Consider the following 18,807-nt stretch of genomic DNA (forward strand, 5'->3'; position numbering starts at 1 on the left):
AACTGACTTTGGTGTTTTTGAGACTGTTTTAACCTGGTTTAGATCTTATCTCTCTGATCGCCGGCATTGTGTTTTTATGAGTGGTTTCAGGTCTGAGATTGGCTCTGTCCCTATGGTGTCCCACAGGGTTCAATTTTAGGCCCCTTACTTTTTAGCAAATATACATTCCCTCTTGGATTGCTTGGGCTACTTTTTAAGCAGATGATACTCAGATATATATCCACTCGAATGCCCTGGCTATACTTCATTTTTTACAGTACGTGTACACTAGTGTATGCGCTTAGTCAAATGCACAGCCTCGGAAAGTATACTTCATTTCTTCATTTCAGTTCGATGCATGCAACGTTTTGAGCAATCTCTCTCCACGAGTTACAACCCATGTAAACATCTTTGTATTCTTTCATGCCAGAGTTGTACAAATACTTTCTAACCTCTTCACACAATCTCTTGTCTATGTAGGCCTCCATTGTGGCTGTAGCTTGCATGTGTTCTGGTCTGTTCTGTTTATGCATTTTTTCTTCGAATACCTTGTGAGTCGACGCCCCCAGGGCACTGTTGCCACCTTGTGGATAAACTAATTACAGCAAAACTAAATGCGCATATGCGACCTGCTGGTGCAAGTATCCAGTGGTGCGAGTACAGTACGCGTGTATTCTTCTGATGACGAAATTTGTGTCACGCGCACTGTACGCTGACCCTCGCGTACATGTAAAAAGTGAACTATACTTTGGGCTTTAGCCTGGTCAAAATGTGGATGTTTCTTATCTCTCATGCTGCATTTCTGAGATAAAAATATGGATGACCCAAAATCATCCATATTCATCATCAGCTTCGTAAAGCTGGTTAACTAATTTTTAACGTGGATGGCATTGTTTTGGAGTATCAAACTAAATTAGAAAAATGTAGGAGTTATACTTGCCTCGAGTTTGTCTTTTGATCCACATGTGCAATTTACTGCTGACCCTTCCTTTTTTTTCATTTCATCTCAGAAATATTGCTAGATTATGCCTTTCCTGTGACTGAAAGGCTTATCAATACTTTTGTTTTTTCTCGCATTGACTACTGCAATGCACTTTTTGTAGGGGTCACCTAAAACCACACTTAACAAATTGCAATGAGTGCATGAGCCCATCTCTCTGATTTTGAAGTGCTTGTACTGGCTCCCGTTCAGGTTCCACGTTGACTTTAAAATGCAGTATAAGGCATTGCATGGTCTGACACAGTATCTGTCTGCGCTTTTTACTTGATATACTCCCAAGCGTCATTTGCGCTCCTCCCAAGCTGCTCTTTTGTCTTCATACTCTCACCACAAATGGCTTTCTGTGTTTTGCTTTCTCGATTCCCTCTTAATTCCGAAAGTTTCTGCACTTCGACACTTTTCAAAAGCTCATGCATTTTTTATCAGCAGCACATATTGTTCTTTTGGTCGGCTGTCCGGCTTTATTTATTTTGTATTTTGCAAGGAAAACTTTTGATCCCGGTACACTTGGAGCACAATCGATAGCGCAGTATATTGAGAGCTGTCACTCACATGTGTTGAGCGTTATGAAACTGATATGACATGAATAAGTCAAAAGGTGTATTGACAGTTATCCTGTATGAGTTATGCTGATAGGTGCATTTAAATGCAGCAGTAGAAACGCATGCTGGAAAAAGCTTTTGTGAAATGATGTGTGCTTTCTGTCTTCACATCCAGCACAGGTTCATGACTGCTTGTGAAATTGTGTCATTCAGCTATTCAAGCACTTCCTTTTATTATATTTTTGTTTATTTTACCATCTCTTTTGGTAGTGTTAGAAACCTGAAAGTTTTGGCCGGGTGGACTTTTATTTGAAGGAGAAGGAAAATCATGTGGGTTTGGAGCGACAGGACAGAGAGTTAATGATGTCAGAAGTTTCATTTTTGGGTGAACTGTTCCTTTAAGGTCTCCCTGCGGTTTTTCCCAAAAATAAAAGCACTGTAGCAATGATATAAGCACCAATTTTTTATTTTACAGTAGGAAATTATTACTATATTAAAGGGGACCTATTATGTCATTTAAGCCTCTGGTGTCTCCAGAATGTGTCTGTGAAGTTTCAGCTCAAAATCCCCCACAGATCATTTATTAGAGCTTGTCAAATTTGCCCCTATTTGTGTGTGAGTAAAAACACGCCGTTTTTGTGTGTGTCCCTTTAAATGCAAATGAGCTTCCGGCCCCCTTTCCAGACGAGGGTGGAGCTTCAACAGCTCAACAACAACAAAGCTGGAGAATCTCACGCAGCCAAAATGAGGATTGTCAGTAACGGTGTTCAGCCTTACATTGTTCAAACCGGAGTTGGAGTGGTCTTCTTCTTATTATGTAGTAATATTTAATTGGTTCCATACTAAAATCAACAAAATGCACATTTAAATTCTTGGGAGGTATGCAAAAGAGTTTATGTATGTCATCTTTTTCAGCCCTGATGAGTTTCAATCCGTGTTTTATAAAACTGTAAAAGCTGAAATGATTTTCTGTGGTGACTGACAGCATGTTGCAGACACTGTTCTAGAGCTTTAGCTCCACTGTTAACCACAGAATCCTTTTAAAGGCTGAAATCAGTTTTATCAGGGTCACATGTCTTCTTCCGGCAGTAATAGTTGCGTTGCTGCAGCGGTTGGGTCTCTGTCTGCACCCGTGTGAAGGTGAGAGGTGAGGATGTTTGTCTGACAGGCTCCGGCCTTTAGACCCGTCGCTCGGGGAACAGATGTTGGAGGAGACGGCGTGATTATCGTCATGGCGATGACAGCAGAGGGTAGTGGCTGAGCGCGGGCTGGTAATTACACACCGTCCCCTGGGAGAGAGATGACATGAGGCCGCCACTCTCTCAGGATCACAGGGGCGTAATTAAAACCCCAGAAACAGTTGTTAATAGGCCAGAAGATAAAGGTAGCAGCAGCAGGAGGGGTCGGAGAGGAGACAGGATTCTCCATCCCTGCTCCTCCTCCTGTGCCTTCACCTCCCCAAAAAACACCTAAAGATCACACATGTCTGCATTATGGGCAAGCACTGTGTGTTTCACTGGATAATACGCTAAACACCTGGAAATATCAGGATTTACATGCTAAAAAAAACCAAACAAAAAAAACCAAACATTTTTTTTGTCTTGTTTTCAGTTGCAAATAAGTAAACATTCTTAACCCTTTCATGCATGAATTATGACAACCTCAGTCAGGATTTTCCCCCCCCTGTGTTTTAGATTTGAAATGTAATTTTTTTTACACATACTTTTCAAAGAGATTTTCAGTATGCATTTATGGGTTTAACTGAAGAGATACTATATTAAACATAATACAGTAATAACACGGCAATATTTTGTGTATTTAACAAACCAATAAATAAAATTATATAAAATCATGTAAAAAGTATAAAATGTATAAAAAAATATAAATGCAAAATATTGAATTGAACTTCATACAAGTAGAACTTTGCATGTCTTTGATATCAGAACATGAGGACATGATACAATCATAGATCTCTACTACCTGTCAAGATAAAACTGTGGAAACCCAACTGTAGAAAACGCTCACGCTCCCTCCAGTGTACCAGAGTATGTCAATTTACCTTTATAAGCTCATAATTCATGTTTCTACCATAGCTCTCCTCTGAGAAAACCTAGAGATCAGGTGTTTTCAGTCTCATCTGAAATGAGCAGTGTTGGGGGTAACGCATTACAAGTAACATACATAACATAATCATATTACTTTTTGATCGAACAAATAAAGTAATGCATTACAATTAACGTACATTATGTAATCAGATTACGTTTTGACGTAAGGAGTAAAGTAACGTGCATTACGTAATGAGATTACTATTTGATGTTACGAGTAAAGTAATGCATTATAAGTAACATGCAGTATGTAATGAGATTACTTTTTGATATCATGAGTAATGCATTACAAGTAATGTGCATTACGTAATGAGATTACTTATTGATATCATGAGTAATGCATTACAAGTAACATGCATTACGTAATCAGATTACTTTTTTGATGTAAGGAGTAAAGTAACACATTACAATTAACGTCCATTACATAATCAGATTACTCTATGATGTAAGAAGTAAAGTAATGCATTACAAGTAACGTGCATTACGTAATCAGATTACTTTTTCATCTAAGGAGTAAAGTAATGCATTACAAGTAACGTGCATTGCGTAATCAGATTACTCTTTGATGTAAGAAGTAAAGTAATGCATTACAAGTAATGTGCATTACGTAATCAGATTACTTTTTGATGTTACAAGTAAAGTAATGCATTACAAGTAACATGCATTACGTAATCAGATTACTTTTTTTGATGTTACGAGTAAAGTAATGCATTACAAGTAATGTGCATAATGTAATCAGATTACTTTTTGATGTTACGAGTAAAGTAATGCATTACAAATAACGTGCATTACGTAATCAGATTACTTTTTGATGTTATGAGGTTGTTATGAGTGGTGAAACATGCTATGAAGCGCTGTCAAAAGCATGCCAAACCAAGAGGTGCCAATATAACCCTAACCGTAAAGCCATGTTGGCCAATCAGAAGCTTGGAAAAAAGGAAAAAAATTACCAGTTCCGGTTCTGATGTCACAAGCCAAAATCTCCGGTTTTTTATTGTAGAGGAACCTCTTATATGTGTTTAACGAGTTTGTTTGCCCATATAATCTTTAGGATATTAGGTTAGCTAATTTGGCTTGCTGTCCACTGAGGAGGGGCTCGATGAAGCATCTTCAACTCGAGCTCTGATACACCCCCCAGTGAATAAATATAGGATGTGATTACATAGGGCAAGGTACCTGAAATGAAGGTGGAGTTTGGGGAGGTGGAGGGATGCTGAAACAGCTGAGACTGAAGAGAGGTAAGCAGCTGCTTATAAACTCTGGCTGTTGATTGGAAGATTAGATGGGCTCGCTCCTCCCTAAATTACGTTTAGGAACTTCACATCAACAACATTTTGATTCTCCATTTCATGACCCTTTTAAATCAAGATGGCATTTACTACACATTTACTAAAGAAGCAAAATTACTTCAGATTGTCTGGGTTGGTTGTGTATAATCCAACGAGAAGCATGACACAGGAAGAACGACTATAGACTTTAAATAAATACACAATACCATGTAACGTTAACACACGACCAAGGAAAAACAAGGGCTTAAATCCACAAGGGAAGATAATGAACAGAACAGGGAGCAGGTGTGCAATTTAACTGGAAACCATAGAAACAAACAAGGAACTAGAACTAGAGTCAGAAATCCCCAAAAGTCTCCACTGGCAGATATTTGTTCTTGTTTTAAGCATAAACTTGCTTAATTCCCTTTACTATAGGTTTAACTCACTCAGTACATTTTCAGAAAGCCAGATTTAATACCTGAAGTCATTTTGATTCTCCAGTAAATTTATTTTGATTTAAGAATGTTTAGATATTTGTGCTGGAAAACAAGACAGAAATCATGAGGAAGGCATTTTTTTTTTTTTTTTTTGCAGTTCAAGAAATCAAAACATATGTTTTTTTGACTATATGGTCATCTCTAAGTCTGTATAAAATTATTATATTAATCCAGAAATAACAAATGACTTGAAAAGCTATAGAAACTCTGGCAGATTTCGGCATGTTGAGAATCAAAGCATTGTGTTCATGAATACATTCAGAATCATCATAGACTCTGTGTTTTTAGCAGACACAAAGTTTTCTTTTCTGAACTTTAAATTGTGTTCCAAAGATTGTGGCCTTTTGTGGCTTATAGTAAGATCTGTACAGTAAGATGTGTTTTCTCCAGGGACAGCGAGAGCTTCAGCAGAAGCACTCAGTTAATTCACCCGGAGGAAATGACAGTCAGCCTCTTTTGGCATGTCCCTGATTCAACCTGGACAGTCTCAGAAAGTCAAATCAAACCTTACTGACACCCTTTATCACTGAGCACTTGATTAATACTAACAGTTGCTATGTGGTTGCTAGGATGTTCTGAGTGGTTGCCAGGGTGTCCTGAGTCATTGCTGTTCTGAGTGATTGCCATTGTGTTGCTAGGTGGTTGCTTGGGTGTTCAAAGTGGTTGCAGGGTGTTGCTAGGAGGTTGCTAAGATGTTCTGAGTGGTTGCTAAGGTGTGTGTTCTGAATGGTTTCCAGGGTGTTGCTAAGTGGCTGTTAGGGTGTAATAAGTGGTTACTAGGCAGTTGCTAGGGTGTTCCGGTGGTTGCCAGGGTGTTGCTAGGATGTTCTGAGTGGTTGCTAGGGTGTTGCTAAGTGGGTGTTAGGGTGTTATGAGTGGTTACTATGCAGTTTTTAGGGCGTTCCGGTGGTTGCCAGGGTGTTCTGAGTGGTTGCTGGGTGTGTGTTCTAAATGCTTTCCAGGGTGTTGCTAAGTGGTTGTTAGGCTGTTATGAGTGGTTACTAGGCATTTGTTTGTGTGTTCCAGTGGTTGCAAGGGTGTTGCTGAAATATTCTGAGTGGTTACTAGGGTGTGTGTACTGAATGGTTTCCAGGTTGTTTCTAAGTGGTTGTTAGGGTGTTATGACTGGTTATGCGGCTGTTGCTAGAGTGTTGCTGGGTGGTTTTTGGGGTGTTCAGACTGGTTTCCAGTGTGTTGTTAGGATGTTCTCAGTAGTTGCCAGGATGCTGATGGGAGGTTGCTAGGCTGTTCTGAGAGGTTGCTAGGATGTTCTGAGTGATTACCAATGTGTTGCTAGGTGGTTGTCTCAGTGTTAAGACTGGTTGCCAGGATACTGATGGGAGGTTGCTAGGCTGTGCGGGTGGTTGCTGGGGTGTTCTGAATGGTTTACAGGGTGTTGCTAAGTGATTGTTAGGTTGTTATAAGTAGTTACCAGGCTGTTGCCAAGGTGTTGCTAGGTAATTGCTAGAGTGTCCTAAGTCATTACTGGGGTGTTCTGAGTGATTGCCAGTGTGTTGTTAGGATGTTCTGAGTGGTTGCCATGATGCTGATAGGAGGTTGCTAGGCTGTTCTGAGTGGTTGCTAGGGTGTTGTTTTGAATGGCTGCCAGTGTGTTCTAAATGGTTGATAGGCCATTGTAATGGTGTTCTTAAGGGTTTGCCAGCGTGTTGCAAGGTGGTTTCTAGGGTGTTCTGAATGGTTGTTAAGGTGTTGCTAGGTGGTTGCTAGGGTTTCCTGAATGGTTACCAGGGTGTTGCTAAGTGTTTTCTAGGGTGTTCTGAGTGGTTGTCAATGTTTTGCTAGGTGGTTGCTATTGTGTTATAAATGGTTGCAAGGGTGTTGCTAAGTGCTTTCTAGGGTGTTCTGAGTGGTTTCCCCGTGTGACCTTCTGGTCTGCTTCCTCTGTGGTATTTTTTTCTACTGTTTACTCATCCAACAGGTAAAAATGATGCGTCTGATTACTGAGTAAAGTAGCAGCACAAACACTGCACTCACCCACTAAACTTTAGCACTCAGTGCTAGAGGTCTGATCACATTACCTGTCAGCACTAGTACTAGTCTTTGCAAATTATCCTTTGCTATTCAAGGTAAGGGGTGTACAGGGCAGAGAATGTCACTGATTACTCTGAGATGAGCGGGAATGGCCTGACACACAGTGAAGCTGGAGAGATGAGTGCGGTGTGTCACGCTGGCTGTCTAATTACCGCTGGAGTCAAGGCAGTGTGCAGCGAGACGCAGAGACAGAGGCCGATCGCAGCACAGATAATACCTAACTTCAGCAGTAAGTGCTGCCTTCCGCCGCGGAGGAGAGTCCCGCTGAGAATCACACACGCTGAGCCTGACACACAATACCCACCCAGATAAATGGAGGGGTCTTGGCAGGACATATTTTTAGCATTAACTCGCTGACCCAAAAAAATGATGTCCACAAAATGAAACCCCACGGGACGCTTGGGGAGGAGGATCCCTTTCCTTTTTTTCCCCTGTGCGAATCAAAGAAAGAACCCTAATTATCAATGACTGCTCTGGAGTTCTCTAAAGACAGGGATGCTGTTGCATGTGTCTTTAAGCTGAATTACCCATCAGCTTGTGCCAGTCCACAAAAAAAGACGAGTTTTATCAGCCATGATTACTGAAATGGGCTCTGGAATACTAGCATACACTGTTTTTAAAAATAGCAGGTGAATACATGATACAACGATCAGGGGCGTCGGACTGGGGGGGTAAAGGGTGCCAAGTACCCAGGGCCCGAGGCAGGGGGGGGCCTTAGAAGTCAGTTTTCTATACATACATATACATGCACTAACATTTGTATAGCATTTATGTACAAATAAAAAAGTTATTGTGCAAAACTAAACTTGTAGTTTTGGTATAAAAAAAAGTCATATTCATGCTGTGCAGGATATGCACACCCCTCTCGAATCACCCCTCTCGAATCAATGTAAATGGTACGACCCGCAGGTTAGGTGCTTCTGCTGCGGACCTGCGGTGAATCAGTTAATGAGACAGGAGCTGCAGTTATGGCGTTTAAATAGAGTCAAAAGTCGCGCGCACAAAAACCACGAGCACGAGAATAAAGCCAAGCGCGCAAAACAGACCCACGAGAGGAAAATAACAACGCGAGAGCGCATCTGTGCACCCGCGAGCGCGCATTTGTACACCGCGAGCGCGCAGAACATTATTTGGGAGCGGAAATTCATACTGGCGCAAGCCCCTGCTGCCTAGCGCGCACAACTGCACATGAGCTCTCGCGCGACTACTCAACACTCGCTCGCTCCTCGAGTTGACTTTTGACACTTTGAGGGCGGGGCAATGACTTTTGTCTTCCCACCTGTGATTGGTCATTTGTAAAACCCAATCAACTACAATCTGCCGCCTCCCCTCCCCCCTTACAGCATTTTCGTCCAAGAATCCCCAAGAATGTCGGAGAAAAATGAGGTAAAACACAATGGCAAGCATTATTGTCCTTAATACCATAAATTGGGAATGGCCTACTTTGCAGAGCCTATTTGACAACAGCAGTAATATAAAATAAATGTATTTAATTGTTATGAAAATATTCTGCATACGTCTATTTTGGTTCTAAGTGATCAGTTCCATCATGTTCTTGGCTTTTCTTTTCTGTATAGTCAGCTCATAATTACGAAAGACTGATTATACACATATCTGTAAACTGTTATTAGGAAGAATTGCAGGAGGCAGCAAGAAAGGTCGTCTCACTGCTGCAAAGTGCCCTTTCCCGGCCTGCAACAAGAGACAGTGAGGATTGTTCTCATCCTTACCTATACTTACACTGATCTGCTTTTCTAAAAGATTGACAATTACATAATTTTGCACATTGATCATACAATGCATGATATTAAAGCAGCAATGTTATCACGATTTAATATAAAAGTAGTAGGGTAAGTGTAAACCTACATTTAAGTGTAAATGTGTAAGTGTAAAACTACATGTGCTTTTCGGAGATATTGGCATAAGGTAAACAATAGGTTAACATGTTTTCCTCTCAATTAATATATACTGTAGTAATGGCTTGATGACATGCATGTTTAAATGAATAATGTTAAAAGTCTCATGGGTAGACTTAGTACATATTTTGCTCATTTTATAACTGATTTAAAAATATAAAAATTGAGTTGCCTAAATAATGTATATACTGTATTATATTATTATTAACTGAGGGGTACAAATTTAAAAAGTCATTTTATGAGTCAAATATATCTGATTTGTAACATTTCTTTCCTAAAGTGGTAACATTTTTAGAAATGTGTTGCTTTGGTGTGTTTGAAAAAGGTTCTGCAGATTCTACAAACCACACTAGACAAGAAGTTCCACAGCAAAATACCTTGGAGCAGAACATGAAAAGGTTTGTCATATTGTTTTTATGGTCATTTTAACAATAAATTGTTGAATGTAGTGTTTAACATTGTTTTGTAAAATACATTTACGGTTTATGTTTTTTGTTTTGTTTTGCAGATCCTTCCCAGGACTGTTTGGAAAAACATTTGGGGAAAAAGTGACCAGGAAAAGAGGAACACACTCTAGCTTTACTGACATGAAAAGAAAACTACATACTGTAAAGTGTTTTGAAGTACAGTTCTACCTGGTAAACAAACACATGGAGAAGACACCAAAAGCTTCAGATGAGCTGACACTTCTACAAGCAGGGATGGGTCGGAGAACTATTACTGTCAAAGATGATTCTGACCATTCATGGGTAAGTTGTAGTTGAAAACTTCACTTGCACTTCGATGTTCATGTCAGACTTATGACTTGCATTATGTTTTTTATGTAAGTGCACCACCTAAATTCCTTTGCAGCTGTGCTCTGTTCATTTTGATGCCGGGGGCATTGCAGATATAATTATTGATCGCTAGACTAATATAACTTACCATATGTTATTAAAGAATTAAAAAACGTATTTTTGTCAAAGTACTTACATTATATAAATTATGTACAGCTCTCCAGAAAACTCGAGGAGACATACCCTAAAATGACTGATTTGAATGGGGCATGGATGTTGTATAAGGCTGTTGGTAAGACTTTGAAACTTTCTATACATACTATCTCATGTGACCTCATGGCAAAGTGACTTTAAATATTATGTCCCTCCTTATAGGTGGATCTGGACAAAGAAAACTGTGTATTGTACCCCCTGAGGCAGAAGGTTATACAGGCGCTTACCTCAGTTCGGTTGCTCGTGGCAAGTCAGCACTATACATTGTGCCAGTGCAAGGAACACTTGATATGTCACCTCTTCCTTATTCTTCAAAGGAGTTTGAAAAAATGCCCAAAACAACATGTCGTAACTGTTACGAAAACATGCCAGTCCAGTTTTTAGCCGCACATGTGGCATCTTGTAAGACAGTGACACTCTCTGATGAAGAGGTGAGAAATATTTCTTTCATATTAAAACAATTAATTAATTAATTGCATATTTGTTGCCCCATGGCTAATAAAGTTATTTATTTATTTATTTAGTTTTTTTGGGTCTTTTGCAGACGACTTCTACATTTTCTACAGATGACAGTCCTGCCATGGACATAACTATGCAAAATTCCCCAGATAACACTTCCTCTATTGAAACATCTGTAACGGTAAATGTGTTTGTTTGATGCAGCAAATATAAAGTCTGTATGTCCTAAAAAGAAGTCATGTCACAGGTACTGTTATTCATCCAGTTCATACATTAATATGTTTTTATTTTACATTTTAAGGACACCAACAATTTAAACCTTACTTCATGTGCCAAGGGTTCTGAGACAGTAAGAATAACTAATTCATTCCACTTGAATAATAGTAATAAAAATAATGATAATAATAATGTGTTTTATTACTACATACTACTTTAGACTGCCTGTCCCATTTGCGAGCAGTTGTACCCCAGTGACACTGTAGAATTCCATGCAAGCTACTGTGGTGAAAGGTATTTCATTTTTTCATTAATTATTTTTTAAGCTAGATTTCCAATAAAGGTTTTAACATGTTATGATAGTAACTGCACCTCTGCTTACAGAGTATTACTGTATATTTATTCCCACAGAGTTTTTGATGAAACAGAGGCCTTTGACACAGATAGAACTGAGATATGCCCAAAACGATTAAGGACACAGCAAGAGATTAAAAGGTACCTCAAACCCCAAATAGTTCATCAGAAGTTAACTGTTTTACATTAATAATGTGAAACATTCCAATTTCATGCTTTTTTTCTCTGCTCCCAATATTATTAGCATTGCTGATGTCATCAAAAGCCTTACTGAAAGGGTGGACGAAAGCAGCACCTTCAGCATTTGTGTTACCAGGGAACAGATGGTTGAAAGAGGCATTAAACAGTGGCAGCGGCAGAAAAAGTCTTCCCCTAAAAATGCCCTTAGAGTTACCTTTATTGGAGAGGCTGGCATTGACAATGGGGCGCTGAAGACAGAATTTTTAACTGGTTAGTTTTACAGTAATATAATTTATGGTTGATATCTATGAATTTATTGTTCTCTTTTTCTTTTCTGAAAAGAAATGATGTCAGGAATAGAGAAGCGTTTTTTTGAGGGTGGGGATGGTGGCAAAAACCCCAAGTACTCAATTACAGACTTGGACAAACATAACTTCAAGTAGGTTATTTAAATTTCACACTTATTTGCCAATGTTAGTTTTTTACGATTATTGTTGACATGACAAACCATTTTATGCAGGGTTATTGGAGAGATATTTGCTGTCAGCATCGCACAGGGAGGACCGCCACCAAACTTCTTTTCGCAGTGGTGTTACAAGTATATATCTACTGGAGAAGTGGATCAGGAAGCAATAACTGAAAGAGACATTACTGACCCTGAAGTCTTGGAACTAATTAAAGAGGTAACTCATTTAAGTATGGAAAATGGCTTTTAAAGTTAAATTATTTGTTAAATTGTTAAGGTAGTGGAATTTTTTTGCCTATAAGGATTAAAAATTAAAATACTTTTTGTGTTTTTTTTCAAAGATTAAGGCAGCTGACAACACAACTGTCATGGAGTTCACAGACAGAATTTTGTCATGTGGTTATACAGGGGCAGTGTCTTTTGAAAAAAAGAAGAGATTGTGCGGTATATGACATTTTATTGTAGGTTATTGGTCTTGATTTTTAATTCAGATACTCATTTTTTTCTTCAATTATCTTTGTATTATAGCTCTGTGGTTCTACACTCTACAGTGAGGTTACTTCCCATGCTACAACAAATTGCCTCTGGATTGAAACTGTATGACCTCCTTAGCTTGGTACAAGAAGAAACTGACATTTGCAGGCAGCTGTTTGTTCCAGGATCTTTTTGCAAGGTAAATATAAATACCACCCAATAGATAACTTGCTGAATCAGTAAATGTTTTTAAATATAATTGTCTAACTTTCTTCATTTTGTAAATTTAAGGTGGATGCTGATTTTCTGATGAAATCACTATCACCTTCATTTAGTGAGACGGGTACAATGAGGCGTGCAAGGGAGTCCAAAGTAGTCAACTTTCTGCAGGACTATTTACAGGACATGGAGGATGAAGGTGACTAATTTATACAAATTATTAATGTTTTCACATTACAGTTAAAACTGTTCTCATTACATTGTTATGGTTATGATTTTTTTCTTGAAACTGGATTTAAAAAGATTTGTTTTTTAACTAAAGCCAATTTGTCAAAAGTTGTAGTGCTAAAACTTATTCCATTGTAATATTTTTAACTGCAATTTACTGTAAGGTAAAATCTCTCAACTGATTTTTAATCACTTTCTCAGGAGAGAGCAAAGACGACAGAGACAACAGACCTGAGGAGGAGAGTATGGGTGAAGAGGACAAGGCAGAAAAACATACCAACACACACATTAATGTTAGCAAGTTTTGCCAATGGCTGACAGGACAATCTCATATTCCCTTAAGTCATGCAGACCGTGAGAACTTTAAAATTGTCATTGAATTTGACCACGACTGCAGTGTGCGCTATGGTACACACACAATCTGTTATCCTGTAGTTAATGCATGTTCCCGCTCAGTCACATTCCCAATTGCACACCTGAGTTGCACATACATGGAATTCAAAAATGTAATCTCACAGGCCATTACCCATGGCTATGAATTTGGACGCATTTAGGAAAATGCAGACTGTAAAAATGTTCAAATTGTCATGGAATTTGACCATGACTGCAATGTGCATTATTGTACACACAGTATCTGTTATCCTGTAGTTAAAGTGGTAGTTCACCCTTCAAATGAAAATTATATGATTATGTACTCACCCTCATGTAATTTTAAACCTTAAACCCGTTTTTGTTAATGATGGTAACCACACAGTTGGCAGCAGCCATAGTAGGAAAAACGAATGCTATGGAAGTCAATGGCTGCCACCAGCTGTGTGGTTACCATTGATAACTGAAAAGTCTAGCTTTGTGTTTAACAAAATAAAGTAACTCGTGCAGATTTAAAACTACATGAAGTTTAGTAAGTAATCACAGAATTATCATTTAATGAGTGAACTGTCACTTTAATGCATGTTCTTGCTCAGTCACGTTCCTAATTGCACACCTGAGTAGCACATATAGGGATTTCATAAATCTAATCTAAGCTCACATGATGAGTTATTGTGCAAGTTTATGAAGTGATGTTTGTGAATTCCAACACATAAGTACAAGTTGTATGCATTCAAAATGTTTTATTGTTACTGTATATGTTTACAGTGTATGCAGTACCAAAGCATAAGTGTTTTCTTCTTAAAGAATGTTCATGTACTTCAGCTTCAAATGTTTACATGCTTATTACATGTACTAGAAAATAAAAAAAAGTTGCAAACTTAAAGCGTCCATGTATTCACTGAAATGTATCTTTATGTCCGTAGTCGTTTTATGTGTTCATAGCAGATTATGTAGAGCTGTTCATCATTAATGTTCAGATCCAGTGGATCAACCAAACTATGTAGTTCATTCATCATTTCTGCAGTCATAGGGCTCTCATATTCAGGTACGACAACACCGCTTTCTGATTCAAGATGATCAAAGTCAGCAGCAGTCTCCCAGTCAATGTCAGGCTCTTGTATGGCCTAGAAATTTTCAATAAGACAACAATTCAATGTACAGTCAGGTCCATAAATATTGGGACATCGACACAATTCTAACATTTTTTGCTCTATACACCACCACAATAGATTTGAAATGAAATGAACAAGATGTGCTTTAACTGTAGACTGTCAGCTTTAATTTGAGCATTTATATCCAAATCAGGTGAACAGTGTAGGAATTACAACAGTTTGCATATGTGACTCCCACTTGTTAAGGGACCAAAAGTAATGGGACAGAATAATAATTGTAATTGGGATAATGAGGGAATAACACACACCTGGCCATGGAACAGCTGAGAAGCCAATTGTCCCATTACTTTTGGTCCCTTAACAAGTGGGAGTCACATATGCAAACTGTTGTAATTCCTACACTGTTCACCTGATTTGGATATAAATGCTCAAATTAAAGCTGACAGTCTACAGTTAAAGCACATCTTGTTCATTTCATTTCAAATCTATTGTGGTGGTGTATAGAGCCAAAAATGTTAGAATTGTGTCGATGTCCCAATATTTATGGACCTGACTGTATTTACAATTCAATGCCATTGTAATATTTATTATAGATTATCTATATTATATATCATAATGACATTGTCTTATCAAATTATAGTCATCATATTTTGCTTCTTAAAAATGAATTTGTACTCTTACCTCAGGGTTATCAGAATCTACAGCAGTGTTAAGCATCCGTGCAATCTCCCAAATCTGTGTTGGAGACCGGTTTCTCTCAGTGCGTAGAGGATGGTGGTTCCAGCCTTCAATAAATACCTCCAAGTCTCGTTTGAGTCTTGGAAGAAATGCAAAGTGTACACAGAATATGTCATCCGTACATGAAATGTCCAGGAGGCCATCTTCTTCAAGAGAGTGTAGAAGATTGTAGTATTTTGATGACACAGAGATCCAGACGTCTCGCCATAACCGCTCTATTCTGTTGGGGGATCCAATGAGTAATCACTGTTACCATGTAGGAAAACATGACGTTTTATCAAACATGCAATAATTTTAAAACGGAACAAAACCTTATATTGCAAGTATGTGGTAGAATGTGTTCTGTAATGTTACATCCAAAGTTTACACTGCTAACACTTGTTATATCATGAAAATTTAATGTTAGTAAAAGTAACTCAAACTGTTACTGTTTCTATGACTAGATAGTAGTTTTTATGTTGTGGAGGAACACTGTCCTATGGTGTCACAGTGACATTTGATAAAAACTTAATATACAATTAGCATAAGACAGATTTATCTTAATTGTTTAAGTGACAAACAACATGAGAGATTCAATGTAACACCATATGGCACATTTATGGCGCATTTGTCATATGTATAAATAAATACGGATACATCAGAATGAAACAATAAAATGTGATGAGGATACGCCTTAATACCAGGAAAACTGAGAATAAAATAAGAAGCATTACCTTTGGTTGTGGATACTTTTTCCTGAGATGAAGCTCCCCCGATTATTGCCACGGACAGTGAACATAAACCGAGCAATATCCACATTCTCCACTCCCTGGTCAGCTCTTACCCTTAAATTACAACAATAATAGTGAAATTAAAAGAAACAGTTCATACATTGGATTATGGCTCTGACAAATAAAGATTATCCTCAAGTAATAAAATAACTTTTTAAAGATAATGTATACCAAGAAAGTGGGATGGGCAAAGAATTTACCACGAGTAAACTACTAAACTAAATAAACTACTCAAGGAAACAATAGAATGCTGTTGTCCAGTAAAAGAAGGAGATGCAACAAAAAATGCCAATGTTTGTCAATGTTTTTTAAAGACATTTTGCTTTGAGGAAACTAGTTAAACTGATTATAAAGCTCTTGTACACTCTAATTTATCTAACAGCTTTTAATCATTAAAATTTTTCTCATATTATTTACACAGAGAAAAGTGCAGCTTTGTAACAATTTAAAGTACATTACCTTGAGGGTAAACCATGCCGATGAGTTGCCTCCAAAAAGAATGAAAATGCTGTGGAAGCACGGTTATTTGTGGCTGCATTCAAGTACAATATCTACAAAGTAAAACATACAGTAAATCAGATTAAAATGGTAAACCATTAAAAAAATATTGTGTGTGTGTGTGTGTGCCAATTACCCATCAAATATTAGTTAAGTCATTGTGGATTTTAATTGATGACTAGTAACAAAGGTTTTAAATGTGTTTACTGACTACATAATGTTGACCAAATGTTAGCCAGTAGTTACCTTTCTGGAGAACCCATCCACTCCTCCAAATATCACAATATTGTATCTGTGAAGAAATTAAGTAATATACATTATTGATATAGTTATTAAACATGCAAATCTATTCATATGTTAAACATGACTTTAATGCAAACCTAATTAGCTTGTGATTTGTGTCCACATGTACCAGGGACAAGGGCCCTGGAACAGAGTACACTCGGCGCACAACACAGCCAAGACTTGATAACCTTGAGATAATACCCATTGAATCAACCCTATGCATAGAGGCTGCAATTCTTCTCCACTGAACTCGGTAGCCCATAGACTCCAGTCTTCCTCTGACCATCCTGTAGCCTGAATTTGGTAAAGCGTTCTTCACAGAAGCAACCAAACTGTCAAGTTCTTCATCACTGATGGAACTATACATGTCACGGACAGAAAGCTCATAGTCTCTCATGCGTCTGAAAATCGTGCTTTTTGAAACGCCCATCAATGTGGCTATGCAACTCACAGGAAGTTGAGCCTGTAGCATGTATTTTAAGCGTTGTTCCTCAACCAAAATTTTTGGTCGTCCTGTGGTGATAGCAACTTCCACTCTGACACATGGTGCTGGATGTTCCACTTGTGCCCGTATAAGCTCAAAGAGCTCTTGCAAAGCCTGGGTGATAGCAGGGGGTACTTGTATGTGACTGGACAGGGCCTCCAGAATATACAGCTCCTGACGACACAGAAACTCCAGATAATCTAAATCCAGTGGTGTTGTGCTGAAGGCCTGTTGCAACTTGTGTAAAAGATTTTCCAAAAAGTGGTGTCTTAGCTATTGACAGAACAAAGAATAATTAATGAGATGTTAAGATACCATGTCACTGTTGTGATAAACACACTTCAAAAGTTGAAAGGGTTACATTATCTCTACTCATCCTTTGATTCCAGGAAAGTATCAAAAATTAGATAATGAGCATCAAAGTTTGATTTTACTTACTAATTTCCCTATTTCAAACATGGTCTTAGTAGTAAATATATCAAAATTATTTTCTTAATTGTTTGCATATAGGATGATAGAAAACATCAAAACACAAAAAACTTTTAAACAAAAAAATGCTTTTAGTGATGTAACTATGTTATTAAGTTTCACTAATACCGTTTGTAATGTGTTCTAATCATTTTATAAACGGCATTACGATAATAGCAATAGGGGTCGGTGCTGTGGTTTGAATAAATCACAAAGATTGCATTTTCGCTGCTTTGTTTAGTAAATTAGCATACTAGCTTTGTTTAGTAGCTAGAAACGCTACTCAGCCATGATTTATTTACTGTATATTGTCAATGTAGGTCAAAACTAACCTTTAACATCCTACATTTATGGGTTAGCCAGCTTTATCTTAAATTAGCTTATCTTTTTTAGTCGTTAAGGTCCTATACAAACTATTCAAGATGATTTTATCTACATGCATTAGGCAGAAAACAAAATAAGTACAATACAATATCATATATTGAATATATAGCACTGGAAACACAAAGACTTTTAAAAATTAAATTACCTGCTCCGGGTCCGACATAATGGTTCCGAAAAACGTGCCTTGTCCTAGTCCTGCTACATGTTTAAACAAGAGAGAAACTGATTAAACAAATGACCAATCACAGGTGGGAAGACAAAAGTCATTGCCCCGCCCTCAAAGTGTCAAAAGTCAACTCGAGGAGCGAGCGAGTGTTGAGTAGTCGCGCGAGAGCTCATGTGCAGTTGTGCGCGCTAGGCAGCAGGGGCTTGCGCCAGTATTCATTTCCGCTCCCAAATACTGTTCTGCGCGCTCGCGGTGTACAAATGCGCGCTCGCGGGTGCACAGATGCGCTCTCGCGTTGTTATTTTCCTCTCGTGGGTCTGTTTTGCGCGCTTGGCTTTATTCTCGTGCTCGTGGTTTTCGTGCGCGCGACTTTTGACTCTATTTAAACGCCATATGCAGTTAGCCGTGATATGAACTAGGAAGACAGGGGAAGAGTCATGTCTTTCCTTAAGAAAGGGAAATCGGGGGCTCAAAAACGAAAAGAAAAGAAGATTAAAGAGAGAAAGCAAATGAGGGCAAGCAGTTGCTCACTCAGGCTTTTGAAAAGAAAGGTGAGCTACAAATGCATCATCGAGCATTGACA

General features: G+C 38.3%; 2 protein-coding genes across 2 annotated transcripts; one reads left to right on the top strand and one right to left on the bottom strand.

The window, feature by feature from the left end:
* The first annotated feature begins 8,814 nt into the window (after window positions 1–8,814).
* On the top strand, window positions 8,815–14,018 carry LOC137007125 (uncharacterized). The gene is made up of 17 exons (XM_067368439.1): window positions 8,815–8,832; window positions 9,078–9,153; window positions 9,688–9,760; window positions 9,871–10,111; window positions 10,355–10,430; window positions 10,514–10,782; window positions 10,896–10,991; window positions 11,112–11,159; window positions 11,247–11,320; window positions 11,438–11,521; window positions 11,625–11,830; window positions 11,903–11,999; window positions 12,081–12,243; window positions 12,374–12,465; window positions 12,555–12,699; window positions 12,792–12,918; window positions 13,149–14,018. Exons 1-17 carry the CDS (start codon window positions 8,815–8,817, stop codon window positions 13,499–13,501), a joined length of 2,238 nt encoding a protein of 745 aa, XP_067224540.1. The 3' UTR covers window positions 13,502–14,018.
* A 191-nt stretch (window positions 14,019–14,209) lies between these two features.
* Window positions 14,210–18,307, bottom strand: LOC137007046 (uncharacterized). Its single transcript, XM_067368320.1, has 7 exons — window positions 18,204–18,307; window positions 16,818–17,479; window positions 16,684–16,729; window positions 16,399–16,490; window positions 15,883–15,993; window positions 15,113–15,389; window positions 14,210–14,443 (listed from the first exon to the last, which is right to left on the bottom strand). Exons 1-7 carry the CDS (start codon window positions 18,219–18,221, stop codon window positions 14,231–14,233), a joined length of 1,419 nt encoding a protein of 472 aa, XP_067224421.1. The 5' UTR covers window positions 18,222–18,307; the 3' UTR covers window positions 14,210–14,230.
* Between the last annotated feature and the right edge of the window lie 500 nt (window positions 18,308–18,807).

The sequence above is a fragment of the Chanodichthys erythropterus genome, chromosome 18 (genome assembly GCF_024489055.1).
Source record: "Chanodichthys erythropterus isolate Z2021 chromosome 18, ASM2448905v1, whole genome shotgun sequence".
In the NCBI taxonomy this organism is placed as follows: Eukaryota; Metazoa; Chordata; class Actinopteri; order Cypriniformes; family Xenocyprididae; genus Chanodichthys; species Chanodichthys erythropterus.

Coding starts and splice junctions, on each gene's coding strand:
- LOC137007125 (XM_067368439.1), top strand. Junction 11,831..11,902: donor GAAGACAGAATTTTTAACTG/GTTAGTTTTACA, acceptor TTTTCTGAAAAG/AAATGATGTCAGGAATAGAG. Junction 12,700..12,791: donor TTCCAGGATCTTTTTGCAAG/GTAAATATAAAT, acceptor TGTAAATTTAAG/GTGGATGCTGATTTTCTGAT.
- LOC137007046 (XM_067368320.1), bottom strand. Junction 16,730..16,817: donor ACAAATCACAAGCTAATTAG/GTTTGCATTAAA, acceptor ATTTCTTCACAG/ATACAATATTGTGATATTTG. Junction 16,491..16,683: donor TGGATGGGTTCTCCAGAAAG/GTAACTACTGGC, acceptor TTTACTTTGTAG/ATATTGTACTTGAATGCAGC.